Source organism: Neolamprologus multifasciatus, chromosome 23 (genome assembly GCF_963576455.1).
Source record: "Neolamprologus multifasciatus chromosome 23, fNeoMul1.2, whole genome shotgun sequence".
Classification (NCBI taxonomy): Eukaryota; Metazoa; Chordata; class Actinopteri; order Cichliformes; family Cichlidae; genus Neolamprologus; species Neolamprologus multifasciatus.
Window position 1 is genome coordinate 39686593 of NC_140460.1, and position 20519 is coordinate 39707111.

General features: G+C 42.1%; 1 protein-coding gene across 1 annotated transcript in view; it reads left to right on the forward strand.

Annotated features, from left to right (window-relative positions):
• LOC146492294 (NACHT, LRR and PYD domains-containing protein 3-like) overlaps nucleotides 1-20519 on the forward strand; it is a 227877-nt gene that overhangs the window by 112733 nt on the left and 94625 nt on the right. The window contains exons 4-5 of the mRNA XM_085151459.1: nucleotides 2481-2660; nucleotides 4916-5089. Coding sequence (XP_085007585.1) covers nucleotides 2481-2660; nucleotides 4916-5089 — 354 coding nt within the window. The remainder of the gene's footprint in view (nucleotides 1-2480; nucleotides 2661-4915; nucleotides 5090-20519) is intronic.

Genomic DNA, 20519 nt, shown 5'->3' on the forward strand with positions numbered 1-20519 from the left:
TCTGCAGTCGATCAAAAACTGAAGCAAACCATGAATCAACATGTGAACATGACCTGATGCTGCTGAAGTCAAGCAAAGTTACAGAGGTTTGATTACAGACACAGCTGAGAGTTTGTAATCTGTCATCATTTTAAAAAGTTTCCATGGAACAGCAGAAATGAGGCTTTACTGTCAGAGGCCGACAGCACTGAACACAACAGCAGACTGGTGGCTAATAAACAGTGAATGATGCAGAAACAGATGTTTGAAGCTGTTCTTGGAGTACACTGAGAGAGAGAGAGCTGTGCAGGCAGGAACAGCCAAAGTCTGAGAGAATTCATGAGCATATTTATCAAACGTGAAGCAGAGTTTGGATCTTCTTTTGCTGCTGGTTCACTCAGTTTTGGTTGGAGACAGATGAAACCTGCAGCTTCAGGATCTGTGAGCTGTCCACTTTCAGCCCCAACGGCGTGTCCGTGTACGTGCCATCGAGTGAACGATCCACGCTCTGTGTTTCCATCTTTGTGTGTTTAGCTGCTCTCATTTACTGTTTTAGCTGTTTGCTGCTTGTTAAAATAGTTTGTGAGCTTTAACCTGAGATTCTGGCAAAATACATTTATATTAAACATCGATTCAGGGTTAAATGAATCAACATGGTTTTATTCAAATTAAAACCATTTAAATGGGAACATTAATTTTTTTACAGCCGCCTCTAATGCTGGGTAATGTCAGCTGGTCCATGTGCAGCTGGCTGTGAGGCTCAGGGAGCGTCTACAAAGTGCAACACTGAAAGAACATCATCCATAAATATTGAGTAATAACTGGACTCTCATACAGCGAGACTCAAATGCCTTTAAACATCAGCTTATCCTGCTGATCCAAGTCCAACACTGAGTTTGTAAAAACACGTTTGTCAATCATTTTGTTTGGTTTCTGAGGAAAGTGATTCAATAACTTGCTGCTAATACACAACATTTCATCATATTTCCTCATAACCCTCTTTTGTCTGACCATTTGATCCCATTTTTTATTTACAATAAAGGATCCACAGAGTTCTGTGACAATAATGACAGTTAGGGATGCAACGATACCAATTTGTTCAAACCGATACGATACCGATACTTGGATCTGAGTACTTGCCGATACCGAGTACAAAAACCGATACTTCTACCAGACACACACACACACAAATGCAATGAATTGGAAGACAGGTTTTATTTTATTCTCTGCCGATAATAAATAATATCTTAAGAAAAATGACCACAAAAAAATTTCAAGTGAAAAATAAGCGCTTCTCTTAAATTATTGCAGAGTCTCCACATTGTAATTTAACAAAATATCACTGAACTATTGGCACTGTCTCGAGCTTTCAGAATAATAAATAAACACTTCTGTTTGGAATAAAATAAATACAAATTAGGTTTGAGAATAAAATAAACTTTTAAATTATTGCAGAGTGTCCATATTATAAACAAACAAACAAAATAACGAAAGTATTTGGCATTGACGAACGAACTCCCCATCTTCCCTGGATCATCAGTCCACTGTGCCATTAAACCAAGGACTGACATCGCACACACTGCTTGTCTTTACCTCTTTAGAAAGTTTTGGCACCATTATCTCCCTGATGTGTAGGCGGCTGGGAATTTCATATGGCGGCTCGAGTATGCTGAGAAGACTGTGCAATCCTGTGTTTTCCACGACCGGCATTGGCTGGTCATCCAGAGCAATAAAATGAGTCAGAGCCTCTGTTATTTTAACTGCCCGTGGATTTTCTCTTGACATTTTTCATCGCTTTTCCAAAACCCGAGTTAAAGTTGGCTGTTCCGGTCAACACTGCTGACATTTTGTTTAGCCTAGCTACAGCAGCCTCCAGTTTCTCTTTTTTTATCTGGAGCCGACAGTCTCAGTCGTCTAACCCTGTGCCTGTTTGGCGCGGGATGTCCCCCTAGTTGCCAATCTAAAAAACTACAACAAAAATGACAATCCACCCTCTGATTAATGAAATAAGTAAGTATCGGTTCGTGGTATCGGTTAACTTTTACGGGTTAACCGATACCACATTTTACACTATCGGTCCCGATACCCGATACCAGTATCGGTATCGGTGCATCCCTAATGACAGTAGGAATGAAAATCAGCTTGTAGTTTTTCTGCTTTAATAATATGACTGGAAAAAGGTGTTGGACTTCAAATATGTCCATTTCTTTCACACTTCACATTTAAAAGTGAAGCCATGTGGTTCCTGGAAAGAAAAACACGACTTTTTCAAGTCTTTGTCCTGTTTTTATGAGAAATGTACGACTTTAATGTGAAACATTCAGAGTTTTTTCTCTTGTTGTGTTTGTTTGAAGCTGCTTCCTGTTGGCTTCAGCTGTTTGGAGTTTCCATTTTCTAAACTTCTACATTCTGAACCTTCTTCAGCTCTGAACAGATGATGAAACACTGAATGATTTCAAGCACTTTGTCTAATAAACTTACATCTTTCATTCTTTATACAGATTGAAGCGCTGTGGTTTGTCAGGTATTGGCCTTGATTATCTGGCAGCAGCACTGAAGTCCAACCCCTCGTATCCCACAGAGGTGGACCTGAGTGGAACCTACAGCAACCTGCAGGATTCAGGAGTGAAGCATCTGTGTGGTTTCCTGGAGAGTCCACGATGTCAATTTGAAACTCTGAGGTCAGTCAGCATGTTTTAGTTTTGCTGAGATGAATATGATGTGAAAGTTGTGCTGACACTAAACTGCAGACATCAGGCTGATATTATACTGATCCACACTGAGGATGTTCATGGTAAAGTCTGTTTTCTTCTTCTCTGGTTTAGTCCATTGACTGCAGCAGAACAATGTTCACATTTCAAACAGTGATACTCAACGTATGGCCCGCGGCCCACACACGGCCTGCCCACCTTTCCTAATTCAGAGAGAGGGGACCCTGATTAACTGTGTAGTGTTCTTCCTCACAGTTCTAAGTATCAGACACAACAATGAATAATCCACAGCTGACTGTCTTTAGCAGGTCAAAGGTCACGGCACACAGCAATCTGTGAAACAGTTTGGAGCAGTAATTCTTGCACATTTACAAACTGACACTGCTGCACGGCATGCTGGGTAATGCTAGCTGCTCAGGTATGGGCGTGCTAACGGCTGTGAGGCTCCGTGGCTGCAGAACACTGAAGAAGAGAAAAGAGAGGTGGAGGATGAAGAAAAGAGGCTGAGATGAAGCAGAAGTTTAGCTCCAGAGAGGAGCTGTGTTTGTGTGGGCGGGGCTCAGGCAGCTCCGCCCACACAGTGATAGTGAAGCAGGTGAAGAGTAATAAATGAAGACAGCAGACAGGATTTGATAAGCTGATGTACAAACATGTGGAATGATGGTGGCAGCTACAGAAACAGGTCCATACAGACTGAAGCGTGTCTCCTTTGCATCTTCCATATTTGATACTGAGAGTTTCCAGAAGAGCAAACATCAAACACGCCTCCAAACATGTGACGAGTCAGACTGACATCATTTCTACAGAGAACAGTGTGAGCTCTCAGCAGGTCACTTCAATAAGAAGGACAAAGTGCAGCAGGAATGACTAAACCCACTAACAGTCTGATATCCCCGTGTTCCTGTTGTTCTACAGCATCATCATTAATGCTTCTCCACCACCATCACTGCAGCTGACCAATCATCTTCTGTCACGTCATGTGACGCTCTGTGACTCAGACTGGAGAAATGCTAAATGGCTAACCTGAAGCTAACCTGAGAAACAGTCAAAGTACTGATGATTCCTACAAAGTGTGTGTGTTCAGTATGAGATGAGTGTGAATGAAACCATGGAGGAGCGGGCCGTGGCTGCTCTCACACACGTTTGCTGCAGGGGCGGATCTACAGAAATGTTCTTAGGGGGGCAAAATCAAAGCCATTATTGTTGACACATATGCAGCTGTTACATCCTGTAATATGCATTAAATATGGTTCAAATACATTAAATGCATTAAATATACATGTTTCATATAAATATAGTCTACAACTGTGTTTTCTTCAGCCCACATAAGGAAACAGTTCAGTCAGATAAAGACAGAAGGCCTTTTCCACGTCCCTCTGCTCAGTGTTAAAGTGCTGATGATGTTCAAGCTCAGGCAGGAGGAGGGATTTCTAAGCATCCTTCACTGATCCACAACAAAGGTCCAGAGTTTGATCCCTCCTAGTAGGACAGGAAACATACTGATAAGAGTTTCAAGGTGTCTTTGTAAGCAGACATGATTGAAATGAGCCAGTCTGAGTTTGGTTCCTGCAGTTTGTGCTTCATAAACAGAGCTGAAGCAGAGGCAGCATGTGCCTGCAGGTGAATGTACACTGCTGTTATAAGAGCTGTGGAAACTCAGGTCAAAAGGACGTAACCATACTGCTGACAGTTCCAGGACAGTCACAGAGTTACAGCATCATTTGTGACCATAAAGACAGAAAGCTCATCCAAAATCCTGGGATTAAAAGTCTGTCCTGGTGGTGTCCAGTCAAACACGTCTCTGTGAAAGCTTCAATCCAACAGGCTCCAATGTCCTTCTGCTCATTTCCTCGCCGGGTTCTTGATGCTCCTGTACCATCTCTCTGTCATCCTCCTCGCTACCTCTTTGCACTCACAGTCTTTGTGCATCATTAACACTCACATGTGGAAAACCAAAGTTTTACTGGGCAGAAGATGATCATCAGTGACGCTGTCTTTAAAGCACTATTGTTAGAAATGTACGACTTAAATGTGAAACATTCAGAGTTTTTTCTCTTGTTGTGTTTGTTTGAAGCTGCTTCCTGTTGGCTTCAGCTGTTTGGAGTTTCCATTTTCTAAACTTCTACATTCTGAACCTTCTTCAGCTCTGCACAGATGATGAAACACTGAATGATGTCAAGCTCACACTTTGTCTAATAAACTTACATCTTTGATTCTTTATACAGATTGAAGAGTTGTGATTTGTCAAAGATCAGCTGTGATTATCTGGATGCAGTGCTGAAGCTCAACCCTTCGTATCCCAGAGAGGTGGACCTGAGCTACCACAAGCTGCAGGATTCAGGAGTGAAGCATCTGTGTGTTCTTCTGGGGAACCCACAACATCAAATTGAAACTCTGAGGTCAGTCTCCACGTTTTAGTTGTCCTGACACTGTCAATCTGTGGAACTAAAACCTTTATACAGGAAGTCTGGTTCAGCTCTTTGTAGACCTTCTAATCTCTGATCCTCTGAGTCTTACTCAGTAGATGATGCAGAGTTGTGAAGCCGATGTGGGTGAGGACACTCGCCCAGCTCTACTTTGACATCCAGGTGTCTTCCCTGCTTGTCCTGATACAAACAAACCTGAGTAACCTTGCAGGTCAGATCTCATCAGTCACACCTGTTATGGCAGCTCTCCTCTAGATTGTAGTTCTTGTTAACCTGGGATGGTTTTAGAAGCCTGGACCACAGACTCCAAGGGAAGATATTACTGGGAAAGGCCAAAGCAACCTATTAGACCCATTAAACACTAACATAGATGAATACTCAGATTTAAACCTTTATTGTTTCACAAAGGGTTAAAAAGGGAACGTCCACAGTTTAGACTGCAGCAGATTTTATTAAAGCAGTTTGACAGGAGCAAAGCAAAAACACGAAGAATAAGTGTTTCACATATTAATACATATAACATAATAATAAAAGAAAAGCAAAATAATGATAAAAAAGAATGAAAAAGTTGTCCAGAGCAGCAGGATGTCTGAGGTCTGCAGAAACACAAAAACACAGCAGCTAAAAATAGTTGTTGAAAGAAAACGAGGTGGGAGCTGCTGATTCCTGAGCTTTTGAATTTGAATTTGAAATGTTTATTTCAGTCAACAACAACAGATTATAATTTTACATAAAAGTACTCAAACAGTAACCGAAAAAGGAATAGGCTGAAGCTTTATGGCTTATACTTATCCTATCCCTTACCCCCATAGAAATAATCAAATCCTTAACCAAGAAAATAAATAGCATTGATAAATAAGTTGTATAACAGTTTGAAAAGAAATCAATGATAAATCAAGAAATCAAGAAATTAAATCAACACAAACCTTTTTTAACAAACCAAATTTCTATAACCTTGTATAATACTAATTTTTAAAATCTTCCTGAAGAATGACAAAGAAAAACACATCTTCAGTTCATCATTAAGTCCATTCCATAATTTCACTCCCAAAACTGACACACATCTATACTTAACATTGGTTCTCACTCTAGGCATTTCAAACTTATAAGACCCCCTCAAATCATATTTTCCATCTCTTAGTTGAAACATACTTAAAATACAAATTGGAACATTCTTTTTAATCACACGATATATAATTTCTAAAGTTTTAGAATATATAATGTCCATGAATTTTAACATAGATGATCCTACAAAAAACTGGTTGGTTGACTCCCTATATCCAACTTTATTTATTATTCTAATAGCTCTTTTTTGCAATTTAAATATTGAATCCAAATATGTTTTGTATGTGTTCCCCCAAATTTCTGCACAGTAGGTCATATAAGGCAAACAAAGGGAAGTATACAATAAATAAAGGCAGTTTTTATTCAAAAAATCTCTTGTTTTATAAAGAATAGAAATAGACTTGGATAATTTCCGTTTCACATGTTCTATGTGGGGCTTCCAACAAAGTTTATCATCAATAATTACTCCTAAAAATTTTGTCTCATATACTCTTTCAATTTCCACATTATTTAAATTCAATTTTACTTTAATATTACTTTTACTACCTCCAAATAACATAAATTTTGTTTTACTTTCATTCAATGATAGTTTATTAAATACAAACCATCTATTTAACTTCATGAGTTCTGTTTCCACTGTTTTCAGTAATTTTTTTATGTCTTTTCCAGAACAAAATAAGTTTGTATCATCAGCAAACATCACATATTTTAAAGTATCACTGGCTGTACAAATATCATTTATATAAAGTAAAAATAATTTAGGTCCCAAAACAGATCCTTGCGGAACTCCACAAGTTACTTTTCTAAGTTTAGATTTCATGTTATTAATACTCACATATTGGAACCTATTATTCAAGTAACTATTTAACCAAAATTGTACAACACCTCTTAAACCATACCTTTCACACTTCTGTAAAAGTAAAGAATGATCTATCATATCAAAGGCTTTACGTAAATCAATAAACACACCTATTCCAAACTGTTTTTCATCCACAGCTGTTGTAATATTTTCAATAAATTCCATCACAGCTAGAGATGTTGAGCGATTTCTTCTAAACCCATACTGATGATCATTCAATAAATCATATTTATCAATAAAAGAATCTAGTTTGTTTGCAAATAGTTTTTCAAGAATCTTTGAAAACTGAGGCAGTAAAGATACCGGTCTATAGTTTGACACAATCTGTTTATCACCAGTTTTATATAGTGGGATCACTTTGGCTATTTTCATTTTATCTGGAAAAATTCCAGTTTGAAATGATTTGTTACAAATATATGTTAACGGTTGAAGGACACTATGAAGAACTTCTTTAATTAGCGACATGTCAAGGTCGTCACAATCCATGGATTTTTTACTCTTGAATTTACTCACCACTTCTACAATGTCACTCTCACAGACTCCACCAAGAAACATTGAGCTACATTTAGAAGAAGTAGAATCTACTTCATCATTTTCTCCTGGTACAGAAATCTCTTTTGCCAAGTTGGGACCTACATTAACAAAGTAATCATTAAATTCATTAACAATGCTCTCAGTATTCTCAATCACTACATTACCTCTTGTTACAATACGTGTTGGAGAACATATATTATGTTGATTTTTTATTATCCTATTTAATACACTCCAGGTAGCCTTAATATTACTTTTATGTTTTTGAAGCAGCTGTTCATAATATCTTTTCTTTTCATATCGCATAATAGATGTTAATTTATTTCGATATTTCTTATATTTGTCTTCATTTTCCTTTGTTCTATTTGTCAAAAAAATCCTGTATAACCTATTTTTCTTTTTACAGGCTCTTTCCAGGCCTTGTGTAAACCATGGTTTTTTCTTTTTATAATTTCCAGAAAACTTTTTAATTGGACAATGGCTGTCATAGATTGACAAAAATATATCCAAAAATGCATTGTATGCATCATTAGTGTCTTCCACATAAACTTTTTGCCAGTCATAATTTTCTAAGTCTGTTTTAAAAGCTGCAATTTGTTCTGGTGTTTTTATTCTACCACTGTAATCAATTTTCTTTTCCTCTTGAAAATGAAGTTGATTGTTCATTTCAAACACTGAAAAGACAGGCAAGTGATCACTTACATCTGTGACTAACAGTCCACTATGTATCTTGCCGTCTATCTTATTGACAAAAATATTGTCGATCAAAGTGGCACTATCCATCGTTATTCTGCTCGGCTTTAGAATCAACGGATGGAATCCAAAACTAAACATTGTATCAATAAATTCTGAAGTCTTATTATGGTCGTTTACCTTCAATAGATCAATGTTAAAATCACCACAAAAAAAAGTCACCTTCTCCTTGTGTTTTTCTAATATTACAGAAATTTCTTTAGTAAACTGATCTATACAGGATGCAGGTGTACGATAAATGCAGCTAACTAATATGTTTTTCGATCTTTCAACCTGAATTTCAATGGTTAAACATTCCATCAAGTTATCAATCACAGCAGTCATATTGTTAACAACTTTACATTTAAGATATGAAAAAACAAACATAGCAACACCTCCTCCTCTTCTATTCTTCCTATTTTGCCAAAACATTTCATAGCCCTCTAGTCCATCTTGCAATTCTTTGTCGTCATTCAACCATGTTTCTGAAATTGCTACCACTGCAAACTTATTTTGGAATTGATCAAGATACGCTTTGATTTTAGAAAAATTACTGTAAAGACTCCGACTGTTAAAGTGGATTAATGAAAAACCTTTTAACTTGGGATCCAACTCTTCCCCATTATAATATTCACATGTCATATCAACATTCTGATAGAGGTGGATATCTGGATCAATACTATTGTCCAACTCATAAAATTTATAATCATAAGATCCAAAATATTCCATTTTTTGCCTTTTTTTTTTTTTGTTCACACATTCACATGCATAGTTATTTTTCTCACACTTATCAAATATTGTTCATATCACAGTCAGCAGCACAATTCTTTTCTACACTGAACTCTATTGCTTTTGTTTAAATCTCTCAAGATCTGCAATGTCTCTGACAACAATTACTTTAGCTTGTTCTGGTGTCCCATTAAGTCTTATGAATACCTTACAGTTCCTGGTCCAGGTATCTTGGATGTGCCTTTCCTTCTTCAATAGTCTTGCCTGTCGTGCAATTTCAGCATTTCTCTTGGTGAGATGCTCATTCACATATACGCCGGTTCCCTTTAACTTCTTTCCCATCTTTAACAGTTCAACTTTATATTTCCTGTTCACAAATCGTAGTATGATAGTTGGCATCTTGGTATGTTTTTGTGGAATAGTATGACATGCAGCTATGTTTTTGCTATCCAAAAGAATGTCTTTGTCTTTGAAAAACTGAATAACTTGCTGCTCAAGCAAATCCTTTTCAGCTCTTGGTGCATCTTCCCCCTCCTTGTCACCTGCTGTACTCCGTGCATAGGTGTAGTGATTTGTCTTTAGTCCAGAAATAATCACATCTTCCATTCTTGTATACTGCTCCAAATCTTCAACTCTTTTTTCCAGCTCTTCAATCTTCTTGTCTTTTTCCTTAATCACAATCTTCAGTTGTCTTACTTCTTCAATTAAGTCCAGTAGTCCTGCTTGCTGTTTCACCACCTTACTCAATTCCTCTGACATGAAGTTAAGAGACTTCTTAACTTCTTCAATATCTTCTATTAGCCTCTTAGTTGTCATGTTTCTTGATCACCAATTTAAATTCTTAGAAGACAAAAATGAATTCCAGGCTCCAGGTAATCCAATAAGCCAGGTGTTACTTGTGGAGCACATGTGATGAAAAAAGGGACCCTAAACCTCAAAATTTGTGGAAATACTCACACAAAATGAAGCAGAACTTCTTTGTGAAGATACAAGTCTTAACCAATCTTTTAGATGTTAAGTTCTTTTCGTGATGTTTGTTGGATTGCTAAGAGTAACAAACACAGTTTTCCCAATAAGCAGCCATCTTGGTTTTTTTCTCACATCACATTAGCTTTGATACTGGATTAGCAATCCATCTTCGTCCGCTTTATCCGAGGCCGGGTCGCGGGGGCAACAGCCTAAGCAGAGAGGCCCAGACCTCCCTCTCCCCAGCCACCTTCTCCAGCTTATCCGGGAGAACACCAAGGCGTTCCCAAGCCAGCCGAGAGATATAATCTCTCCAGCGTGTCCTGGGTCTGCCCCGGGGCCTCCTCCCAGTGGGACATGCCCGGAACACCTCACCCAGGAGGCGCCCAGGGGGCATCCTTGTCAGATGCCCGAACCACCTCAGCTGGCTCCTTTCGATGTGGAGCAGCAGCGGCTCTACTCTGAGCCCCTCCCGGATGGCCGAACTTCTCACCCTATCTCTAAGGGAGAGGCCAGCCACCCTTCAGAGGAAGCTCATTTCTGCCGCTTGTATCCGCGATCTCGTTCTTTCGGTCACTACCCACAGCTTGTGGCCATAGGTGAGGGTAGGGACGTAGATCGACCGGTAAATTGAGAGCTTCGCTTTTACACTCAGCTCCCTCTTCACCACGACGGACCGGTGCAGCATCCACATTACTGCAGCTGCAGCCCCAATCCGTCTGTCGATCTCCGGCTCCCTTCTCCCATCACTCGCGAACAAGACCCCGAGATACTTGAACTCCTCCACTTGGGGCAGGAACTCATCCCCGACCCGGAGTGGGCACTCCACCCTTTTCCGGCTGAGAACCATGGCCTCAGATTTGGAGGTGCTGATCCTCATTCCCGCTGCTTCACACTCGGCTGCGAACCGTTCCAGTGCGAGCTGGAGGCCCTCACCTGATGAAGCCAACAGAACCACATCATCCGCAAAAATCAGAGATGAGATTCTGAGGCACCAAAGTGAAAGCCCTCCGCCACTTGGCTCCACCTAGAAATCCTGTCCATAAAAATTATGAACAGAACCGGTGACAAAGGGCAGCCCTGGCGGAGCCCATCACCCACCGGGAACGAGTCCAACTTATTGCCGGCAATGCGAACCAAGCTCTTGCAACGGTTGTATAGGGATCGAAATGCCCGTAGCAATGGGCCAGACATCCCATACTCCCGCAACACCTTCCACTGGACACCCCGAGGGACACGGTCAAATGTCTTCTCCAAGTCCACAAAACACATGTAGACTGGTTGGGCAAACTCCCATGCACCCTCAAGTATCCTCGAGAGGATAAAGAGCTGGTCCAGTGTTCCGCGACCAGGACGAAAACCGCATTGTTCCTCCTGTATCCGAGGTTCGACTAGCGGACGAACTCTCCTTTCCATCACCCGGCATAGACTTTCCCAGGGAGGCTGAGGAGTGTGATCCCCCTGTAGTTGGAACACACCCTCCGGTCCCCTTTCTTAAAGATGGGGACCACCACCCCGGACTACGGGTACTGCCCCTGATCAGGAACTCGGGGCGGACCTCATCAACACCAGGGGCTCTGCCACCAAGGAGTTGTTTAACTGCCTCAGTGACCTCGCCCCCGGAAATTGGCGGGTCATTCCCCTCATCCCCAGACTCTGCTTCCTCCTCGGAAGACGTGTCAGCGGGATTAAGGAGGTCCTTGAAGTATTCCTTCCACCGCCTGACAATTTTCTCAGTCGACGTCAGCAGCGCTCCGCCAGCACTATACACAGTGCAGGTAGAGCACCGCTTTCCCCTCCTGAGACGCCTGACGGTTTGCCAGAATCTCTTCGAGACAGTCCGAAAGTCTTTTTCGATGGCCTCTCCGAACTCCTCCCACACCCAAGTTTTTGCTTCAGTCACTGCCCGAGCCGCATTCCGCTTGGCCTGTCGATACCTGTCAGCTGCCTCCGGAGTCCCACAGGCTAACCAAGCCCGATAGGACTCCTTCTTCAGCCTGGTGGCTCCCTTCACCTCTGGTGTCCACCATTTGGTTCGGGGATTACCACCACGGCAGGCACCAACCACCTTGCGGCCGCAGCTCAATGCAGCAGCTTCTGCAATGGAGACGCTGAACATGGTCCATTCGGACTCAATGTCCCCAGTCTCCCTCGGAATGCTGTTGAAGCTCTGCCGGAGGTGTGCGTTGAAGATCTCGCGGACTGGGGCCTCTGCTAGACGTTCCCAGCACAACCTCACTACGCGTTTAGGTGCACCGGGTCTGTCCAGCATCCTCCCCCGCCACCTGATCCAACTCACCACCAGGTGGTGATCAGTTGACAGCTCAGCCCCTCTCTTTACCCGAGTGTCCAGAACATATGGTCGCAGGTCTGGTGATACGATTACAAAATCGATCATCGACCTACGGCCTAGAGCGTCCTGGTGCCACATGCACTTATGGACACTCTTATGTTCAAACAAGGTGTTTGTTATGGCCAAACTGTGATTTGCACAGAAGTCCAATAACAAAACACCACTCGGGTTCAGATCAGGGAGGCCGTTCCTCCCAATCACGCCCCTCGCTGTCGTTAGCCACGTGAGCATTGAAGTCTCCCAGCAGGACAACAGAGTCTCCAGGTGGAGCACCTTCCAGCATCCCCCCCCCCCCCCCAGGGACTCTAAGAAGGCTGGGTACTCCGAACTGCCACTCGGCGCATAAGCACAGGTGACAGTCAGGACCCGTTCCCCGACCCTAAGGCGCAGGGAACAAACCCTCTCATCCACCGGGAAAAACCCCAACGTACTGGCAGCAAGCCGAGGGGCAGGGCTCGCAAAATTTCAAAATCCCTGGTAGCCCTTCGGGCAGAGACTTCAGTTTTTGGTAGCCCAGAATAAATTAAGTAGCCCAAATAAAAAAGAGAGCAATTTTTTGATTGATGTTTTGTTTCCTGTTTTGTTTCCTTTACAATATTATACATTAAAGTATAATATTGTAACGGAAACAAAACATTAATCAAAAAAATTGTTGAAACACAAATTACAACATTGTATAAAAATTACAATCATCAACTCAAATACTTGGTTCTAATTGAACAGAAATTTCTATGAACTTGTAAGAACTGTGTAGAACATGAATCAGTCTGTGTCAAATCCTGAATTTGAAATTTCCACTGAAGTCACGGGTAAGAGGCAAGTGGAACCAAGATCTAGGACATTTGCTTTTTGAAGTTTGTAAAGACTGCTAAATTGTGCCAGTGGTAGTTGACTCTTTGCAACATAGTACGCTGTTTTAAACTGATTTTCAGGTTTATTTTTAGTATGTTATTTGCAATTGGTGTTTGTTCTGGGAAAGATATTGCAGACTGAGCAATAATGCATTTCTTGCATTTCTTCTAATGGGGCCTTTCTTAAAAATTACTGGTCCCAGTAACAAAGGCACTTGTCGACTGAGAAATCGAGGGATAACCAACAACACACCCGGCAGAACATTATGTTATTTACACGGGTGCACATAAGTGGTCCGCATGTGCGCATTCGCTGTCAAAATAAAAGACGCGCACCAGATAAGAAGTTGCAACGCGCATTTGCGTCCATATAAAAGGCACTGTTTTTTTCCGCTAGAGTGGGATTTTCACGGCACATTCTGCACCAAATCTCTGTGCGTTCATCATTTGTTTGAAGCCAGCTCACCTCCTGCAACCACTTTTCTGAGAATACGTGCTTCTTTTGTGGTTCGGACATTTCTTTGGAGGTGGAGGAACACCAAAGTAATTGCTTAAAGGAGCTTCTTCGACATCTTTAAGAGTTCTAAACAAATGTCTGTCCTCCTCCAGAAAATCTTATGTACGCAAACATGCGTTGCAACTTATCTTGTGCGCATTTTTTATTTTGATAGCGAATGCGCACCTGCGGACCACTTATGTGCAGCCCTGGTTATTATTTAGCTCGTCATATTGCAGCCACAGATATTCTTTTGTCCATGAAACCATAAAGCTGCACTTTCTTTTTGCCTTATAGTCTGATTTTTCCGTTTTGTGGTAAGCTTTTCTTTGGCTGTCCCTTCTTCACCCTGACCTGCCTTATTTGGCTAAGCAGAACTAAAATATATATCCTGCTGCTTTTACACACGCACTCACATAACGCTCAGCGATTCTCTGTGCGATCAACCTCTCACATGTTTAAGCTTGCTGCGGGAGATTTCACTTGTCATGTTTGCATAGTAAGCTAACGATTGATGAGACGATGTCAGAGGAATTGGTGCGCAAATTATCGTGACTCACCAATCATTGCTGTCGCTCTCTATACACAGTTCGCACGATTGCAAAGTGAAAGCAAAAATCAAGCGCAAATTCAAACGCGATTTCAATATGTCACATATTGACAGTGGCTCACCGATGCCAATGACATAATTACTCAGCTACATTTCCGAAAGAATGCAAAAGCATTGACATATATTTTTCCTTCCTATGACAGCCCGACGGGCAGGGCAGAGATAGATTTTGGTAGCCCGACTGGCAAAATCGCTAGCCCCAGGATGTTGGGCTAGCGATTTTGCGAGCCCTGTGAGGGGATATTAGAATACCCACCCCAGCCGCCTCTCACCAGGGGCAACTCCAGACTGAGACAGAGTCCAGCCCCTCTCCAGGAGACTGGTTCCAGAGCCCAAGCCATGCGTAGAGGTGAGCCCAACTATATCTAGCCGGTACCTCTCAACCTCACGCACTAACTCAGGCTCCTTCCCCACCAGAGAGGTGACATTCCATGGACTAAAGCCCGGCCACCAGACGCTCGTCCTCGGGCACCCTCCCCGGGCCTGGCTCCAGGGCGGGGCCCCGGTAACCCTATCCCTGGCAGGGTAAACTGTTCCCTCGATGTTCTCTTCATAAGGGTCTTCTGAATCGCTCTTTGTCTGGTCCCTCACCCAGGACCAATTTGCCATGGGAGACCCTACCAGGGGGCAAAAGGATTAGCTTCAGTAGTTATTCCCATCACTGCTGTAGGAGCTACATTTAGTCACAGCTGATTGTCTTCTTTGACCAATCAGAAGACTACTGTTGTAAAAACAAGCAGACAAAGAACCAATGAGAGTGAAGAACAGGATAAAGCGCTCGTGTGATGGAGGCAAAGCAATAATCAGCAGACTGTAGCCGTTTCTATCTGGATGAAAGTAGAAGGAGCTCAGCGGAGCTCAGTCCCATATCTTTGGTTAGAAACAACATCAGTGATTTCCTGCTGCTCGACATGATTCCAGCAACTCTCATTACAGCAGCTGATGAGAGAAACAGCTGATGGCTCACAGCTCGTGCACTGTTGGATCTCCAGATGTTCACGTGGCTGAAGTCTGTGAAGAAACTGTGGTCCACGTAGTTCACACGGCCTCAGATTGGACCGAGCTCCCTGGATCACTGCAGCATCCTCAGCTGGTACATGGACGTCTCTGCTCCTCAGTCTTGGAGCAGATTGAAGTCTTTCAGGCTTTAGTGCCGACTTCCCTGACAGAGGCTGGACTCCATGGCCTGCACAGGAGGCTTCTACACTGTGTGGAGGTGACTCCTGGACTTGAAGACAGGCTGCAAGTACATGTGTGATGAAGAGGACCTACAGCAGTGTGATGGAGCTGCAGGTCTGAAGGAAGTCCTGCTGTCCTGTCCCACCCTCATCTTTGCTTCCTCTGTCTTCTCTGGACTTGTCCTCCTGTTTCAGAAACAGCACTGCTTCATGCCGAGGGTGGACGGGAGCGTTGGCTCTGATTCTTTTACCGTCCACCACAAGGAGACACTGATGCTGACCTCCTGATTCATCTGCATGTGTTCTGCTTCACACTGCTCACCTCCACCAAAGACTTCACAAACATCTTCGGTTTCCTTTTGGAAACCGAATTTCCCAGAGGAACCCAACCGAGGGATTAATAAAGTTTTATCTTATCTTATCTTATCTCTCTCTTATCCTGAACTTGAAGACAGGCTGCAGGTACATGTGTGATGAAGAGGACCTACAGCAGTGTGATGGAGCTGCAGGTCTGAAGGAAGTCTTGCTGTCCTGTCCCACCCTAATCTTTGCTTCCTCTGTCTTCTTCCTGTGTCTTCTAAGTGAAGCTACCAGGTTCAGGTCCAGCTTGTTTATCTGGAGCTGCAGTAGATGATCCATCCTCACAAAGCAACACAGACAGCAGATATGCAAACACACAACACAACCAAAGGATTCTCTCTGCATGTCTGTGGCTGATGCTGCTGGAACGAAGCTGTTCGAAACCTTGTTGTTCTGCACTTTGGGACCAGAAGAGGAAACTGAAGCTCTGTGCAGAGGGTTCAATGGAAGCAGCCAAGCGCTGTAAGTGTCTGTTGTACAGGGATGCTGGTTCAGCTGTGGCTCAGTTTCACAGTGTGACTCAATAAAAGCAGCAGGAAATCAAAGCTTGATGCTTTCATCAGTGTGGAAATAAGAAAGTTTCCTGTGACAGACGCTGGAGCTCTTTCACTCTCAGCTTCACAGTTTCAGCTTCAAACTTCTTCCAACATGTTTCTAACACGGCCACATTCCACCTTAATGGAGCTGATATCTTGTGCATCAGCACATTTTCTAAAGGCAGCGATCACATCTTTAGTTTTGGATGTTTAACTGCAGATTGTTTATGTGTTTATAGCACATTAATTACAACAGCAGTGTTGACCACAGTGCTGTACAAGAATCCAAAATAACTATTAAAATAACTCATAACATTAATATCACACATCAAATATCAAATAACTCCTATGCTGTATTAAAAGCCAGTGAATACAAATGTGTTTTAAGAGCAGATTTACAGAGACTGACAGCAGGAGCTGGGGCTGTTCGATAGAACGATGTATATATGATGACCATATGAAAACGTCTATCGTTTCATATCACGCTCTTTGTTTCCTGGTTATGTGTTTGTGTGTTTTCCAGATAAACCTTTCAAAATAAATCTGAAGATCCTGTTGAGAGTTTTCAAAATAAACACAATACATTACTGTGGTCGCTCGTTTATCGAGTTACGTTCTAAAAATAAGTCTCAGAATGAAGTAGCAGCTTTATGTTTTACAATTATTATAGAAGTTTTAAGGCAGTTAAATCCTCACTGCACACTTTATACACTTTTCTCAGACAGGCATGAACATTTTCACACTTTTCTCTCTTGTTTAAACAAAGTTCAAACCTTCATAGAAAAATAAGTTCATTATTAAAGAATAAAAGCAAAGTGTTTCTGAAATGTGTCAAATCAGCCTTTGCTGGCATTAAATGAGCTTGGTTCTGTGTGAGGAGCACTCGTCCATGGCCTGGGCTCCTCGCTGTCAGGTAAAGTTTCATAAAGCTTTTGAGTTTTTATGCAGATAATGTTGGTGTCCAGCACGATGTTCTTTTTCCTGCGGTCACTGATCCACAAAGCCAAGGCTGACTCCATCCTTACGATGTTCTTGTTGTGGAAAGTTACAACCTTTTTGCCTCCTTGTTGAAACTATGATGGTCAGCATCTTCCTCTGCCTTTGGCTGCTACCACAGGTGCAAAACATCTCGTCATCATTGTTGTTTGTTGGGGACAAAACGTACAAACATACAGTGCAGCACTGCAGAGTCACACTGCTGTAAATTTGAACACATTCTGTACTGTACAGGAGACACGGCACGAGATTGGCTGACAATGGTCTACAGCCAATCAGGACGCAGAACACAACGTGCTGTAAAAAAAGAAAAGCATGCAAAATTGCACGAAAAAGATCAGCGAAACAGCGAGGCCGCCAAAGGTGAACTGTGTTACAGCGAGGGACCAGCGTATATATGGTTGTTGGGACGATAAATGTCTTTGAGCTCGTGTCAGAAGACGAGCTGCAGCTTTCTGGACCACCTGCAGTGCCAGGCAGGTCCCACTAACTCCAACATATAAGGAGTTACAATAATCCAGCTGGGATGTCATGAAAACGTGGATCGCCCGTTCAAGGTTTTTAGAAGATATAAATGATCTCACCTTAGATAAAAGCCTCAGTTTGAAGAAAGACCGCTGTACAACTGAGCTCAGCTGTTTTTCAAAGGTCACATTGCCGTCAAATATAAGCCCCAAATGTAATAATGCAATTTAATAAAAGAGCTGAACCAGTCTAATAGAGCGCCCTTGATGCCGCCATGCTCCAATGGTGACATCAAGATGCTGTGGTCAACAGTGTCAAAGGCAGCGGTCAGATCCAAAAGCACAGCTGAGTCTCCTGATCAGTGGCTGATAAAAGATCATTAAGAACTTTTCAAAGTGCAGTTTCAGTGCTGTGAAGAGCTTTAAAACCAGACTGAAACCTTTACAACAGATTGCAGCTGAACAAATATAATCTTTTACAAAATCTTCGACAGGAAGGGAAGCTTTGAAATAGGCCTGAAATTTGAGCGGACAGAGGATCCAGATCAGGTTTTTAGTACAGGCTGTACAACAGCATGTTTAAAACAGGCTGTACAACACCTGAACTAAGACTGCTGTTAAAAATCGCTAAGATGTCGGAACCAACAACCTTTAAAATCTTTTTAAACACGTGTTGGAACAACATCATTTGGACAAGATGATGTCTTTATAGCATCACATCGTTCCTCCACCTGATTAAACCACACAGGCTCAAACTGATCAAAAACAGCTGAGCAGGTGAATATTTTAGCCCCGGTGCGATCTTGGGCGAGAGTATCGATGATGGCCAAAGGGCAGCGTCCAGCTCTACGGCCGCTGAAGAGCAGACTCAACAGACGCACGTGATGTGGATCCTACTGCTCTAAAATTGGAGCTTCTTCAATCCATTAAAGAGGACATTAGTACGCTGTTAAAAGAAGAACTCAGAAATGCATCGAAAGAAGATTTTGACAATATAAGGGCTGACGTGCAAGGACTGAGAAATGAGATCGCTAACAGCATGGCGGCGACGTGCGGCGAAGTTGATGGAGTAAAGGTTACAGTGAAAGAAGCTGAGGATGGGCTGTCAATGTGGAGCGATGAGGTGACCACCCTGCAGTCTACAGTAGAGAGTATGAAGGAGGAGCTGTCTGACCTGAAGGATAAATGTGATGAAGGCAGGAAGCGGAGAGCTAACATCCACATCATAGGGATCCCAGAGGGCCTGGACTCGAGCTCCTCCACGGCCGTATCCGTGCTACTACGTGAAGTGCTGGGTATGGATAAAGACGTTATTGTCGACCGCTCACACAGGAGCCCTATCCTGAGAAAGCCAGCTGGTAACCCGCACGCCGTCATAGCCGAGCGTCACTACTACCAGGATTGTGTGGCTACGCCGTGCCAGGGCCCGAGCCCCGCTTGAGTTTAACGGACAACCTATTGCAATATTACGACTGGGCGATATGACCCAAAATTCATATCTCGATATTCTTTAGCTGGATGGCGATATACGATATATATCTCGATATTTTTAAAGCCAGAAAGTACGAACAAAAAGAGAGTTCTTAGTCAAAGCTGTGTCCCAAATCTCACACAGGCACATTTATTAACCCTTTAAAACCGGTAGGAGCGGGCACGCTCTGTTTTGCCTAACTATTTTTAAATTCCGGTAGCTCTGCAACCACGTGAGCTAGCGCAATAATTTTTTTTTGCATATGAAACCGGAGGAGTTGTACTTACATCTTATGCCATCAGCTTGTCCTAGTTCACAGATTCCTTCCACATATAGCTTTGCAAAAACTGCATAAAAAGCGCTTACAGCAACACAAACATAATATTCCAGAAAGACAATCAGCTTTTCATAACACTTCCTACATTGGATTAGACGTCAGCGCGAACTATCGCATGTCCGCCATGACCTCGCCGAAAACGGAAGTGACGTCATTTTCGCGGAAATGTAGTTTTTTACCGTCCGGGCCTCAATGAGCCTATACTGGTGTTTTTAAAAGTTATGTTTGACTTTATGACTTTCTGTGTCGTTTCTGGGATGCTTAGGACTCATATTGCACTGCTGGAAATAGTTTATTTTGATGCATATGCTGCTTTTTTGCAAATTTGCATCATAATATTTATTTTCGTTTTTCCTGCAGTGTATAAAAATTGGTGTATTTCAAAAATAAAACTATGAAGGCACTCAAAATAAATTTCCTGTGGTGGGAAACTATTTTGTGCAACTTTTTTGTATTTACAGTTTTGAGGGATAAGCCTCTTAAATTTCTCTACCTAGAAATATATGTTAAAAAAACAAAAACGATTTTCAATTTTTTTGTAGTTTATTGCACTTTTTTGCAATTTATGTAATCACTATGCACTTAATTCATACATATTATTAAAATCTAGGCTGTAATGGTTGTATTGATGTATAGCAACTTGAAATGCTCCCAAAAATGGCACTACAGCATGTAAAAATATAAAGTAAGCTCTGGCGAACTTGGTTCTATGGTAGGTCTTAAAGGGTTAACATACAGCGTAGATGTACATGAAACAATTACTCAGAAATAAATTATCAGCATTTATTAAATAATAATGCTCCATAAATAAAAGAAAACAATGTTGTTTTTGTGCATAACAAAAAGCTCACAATTGTGCAGTCAAAATG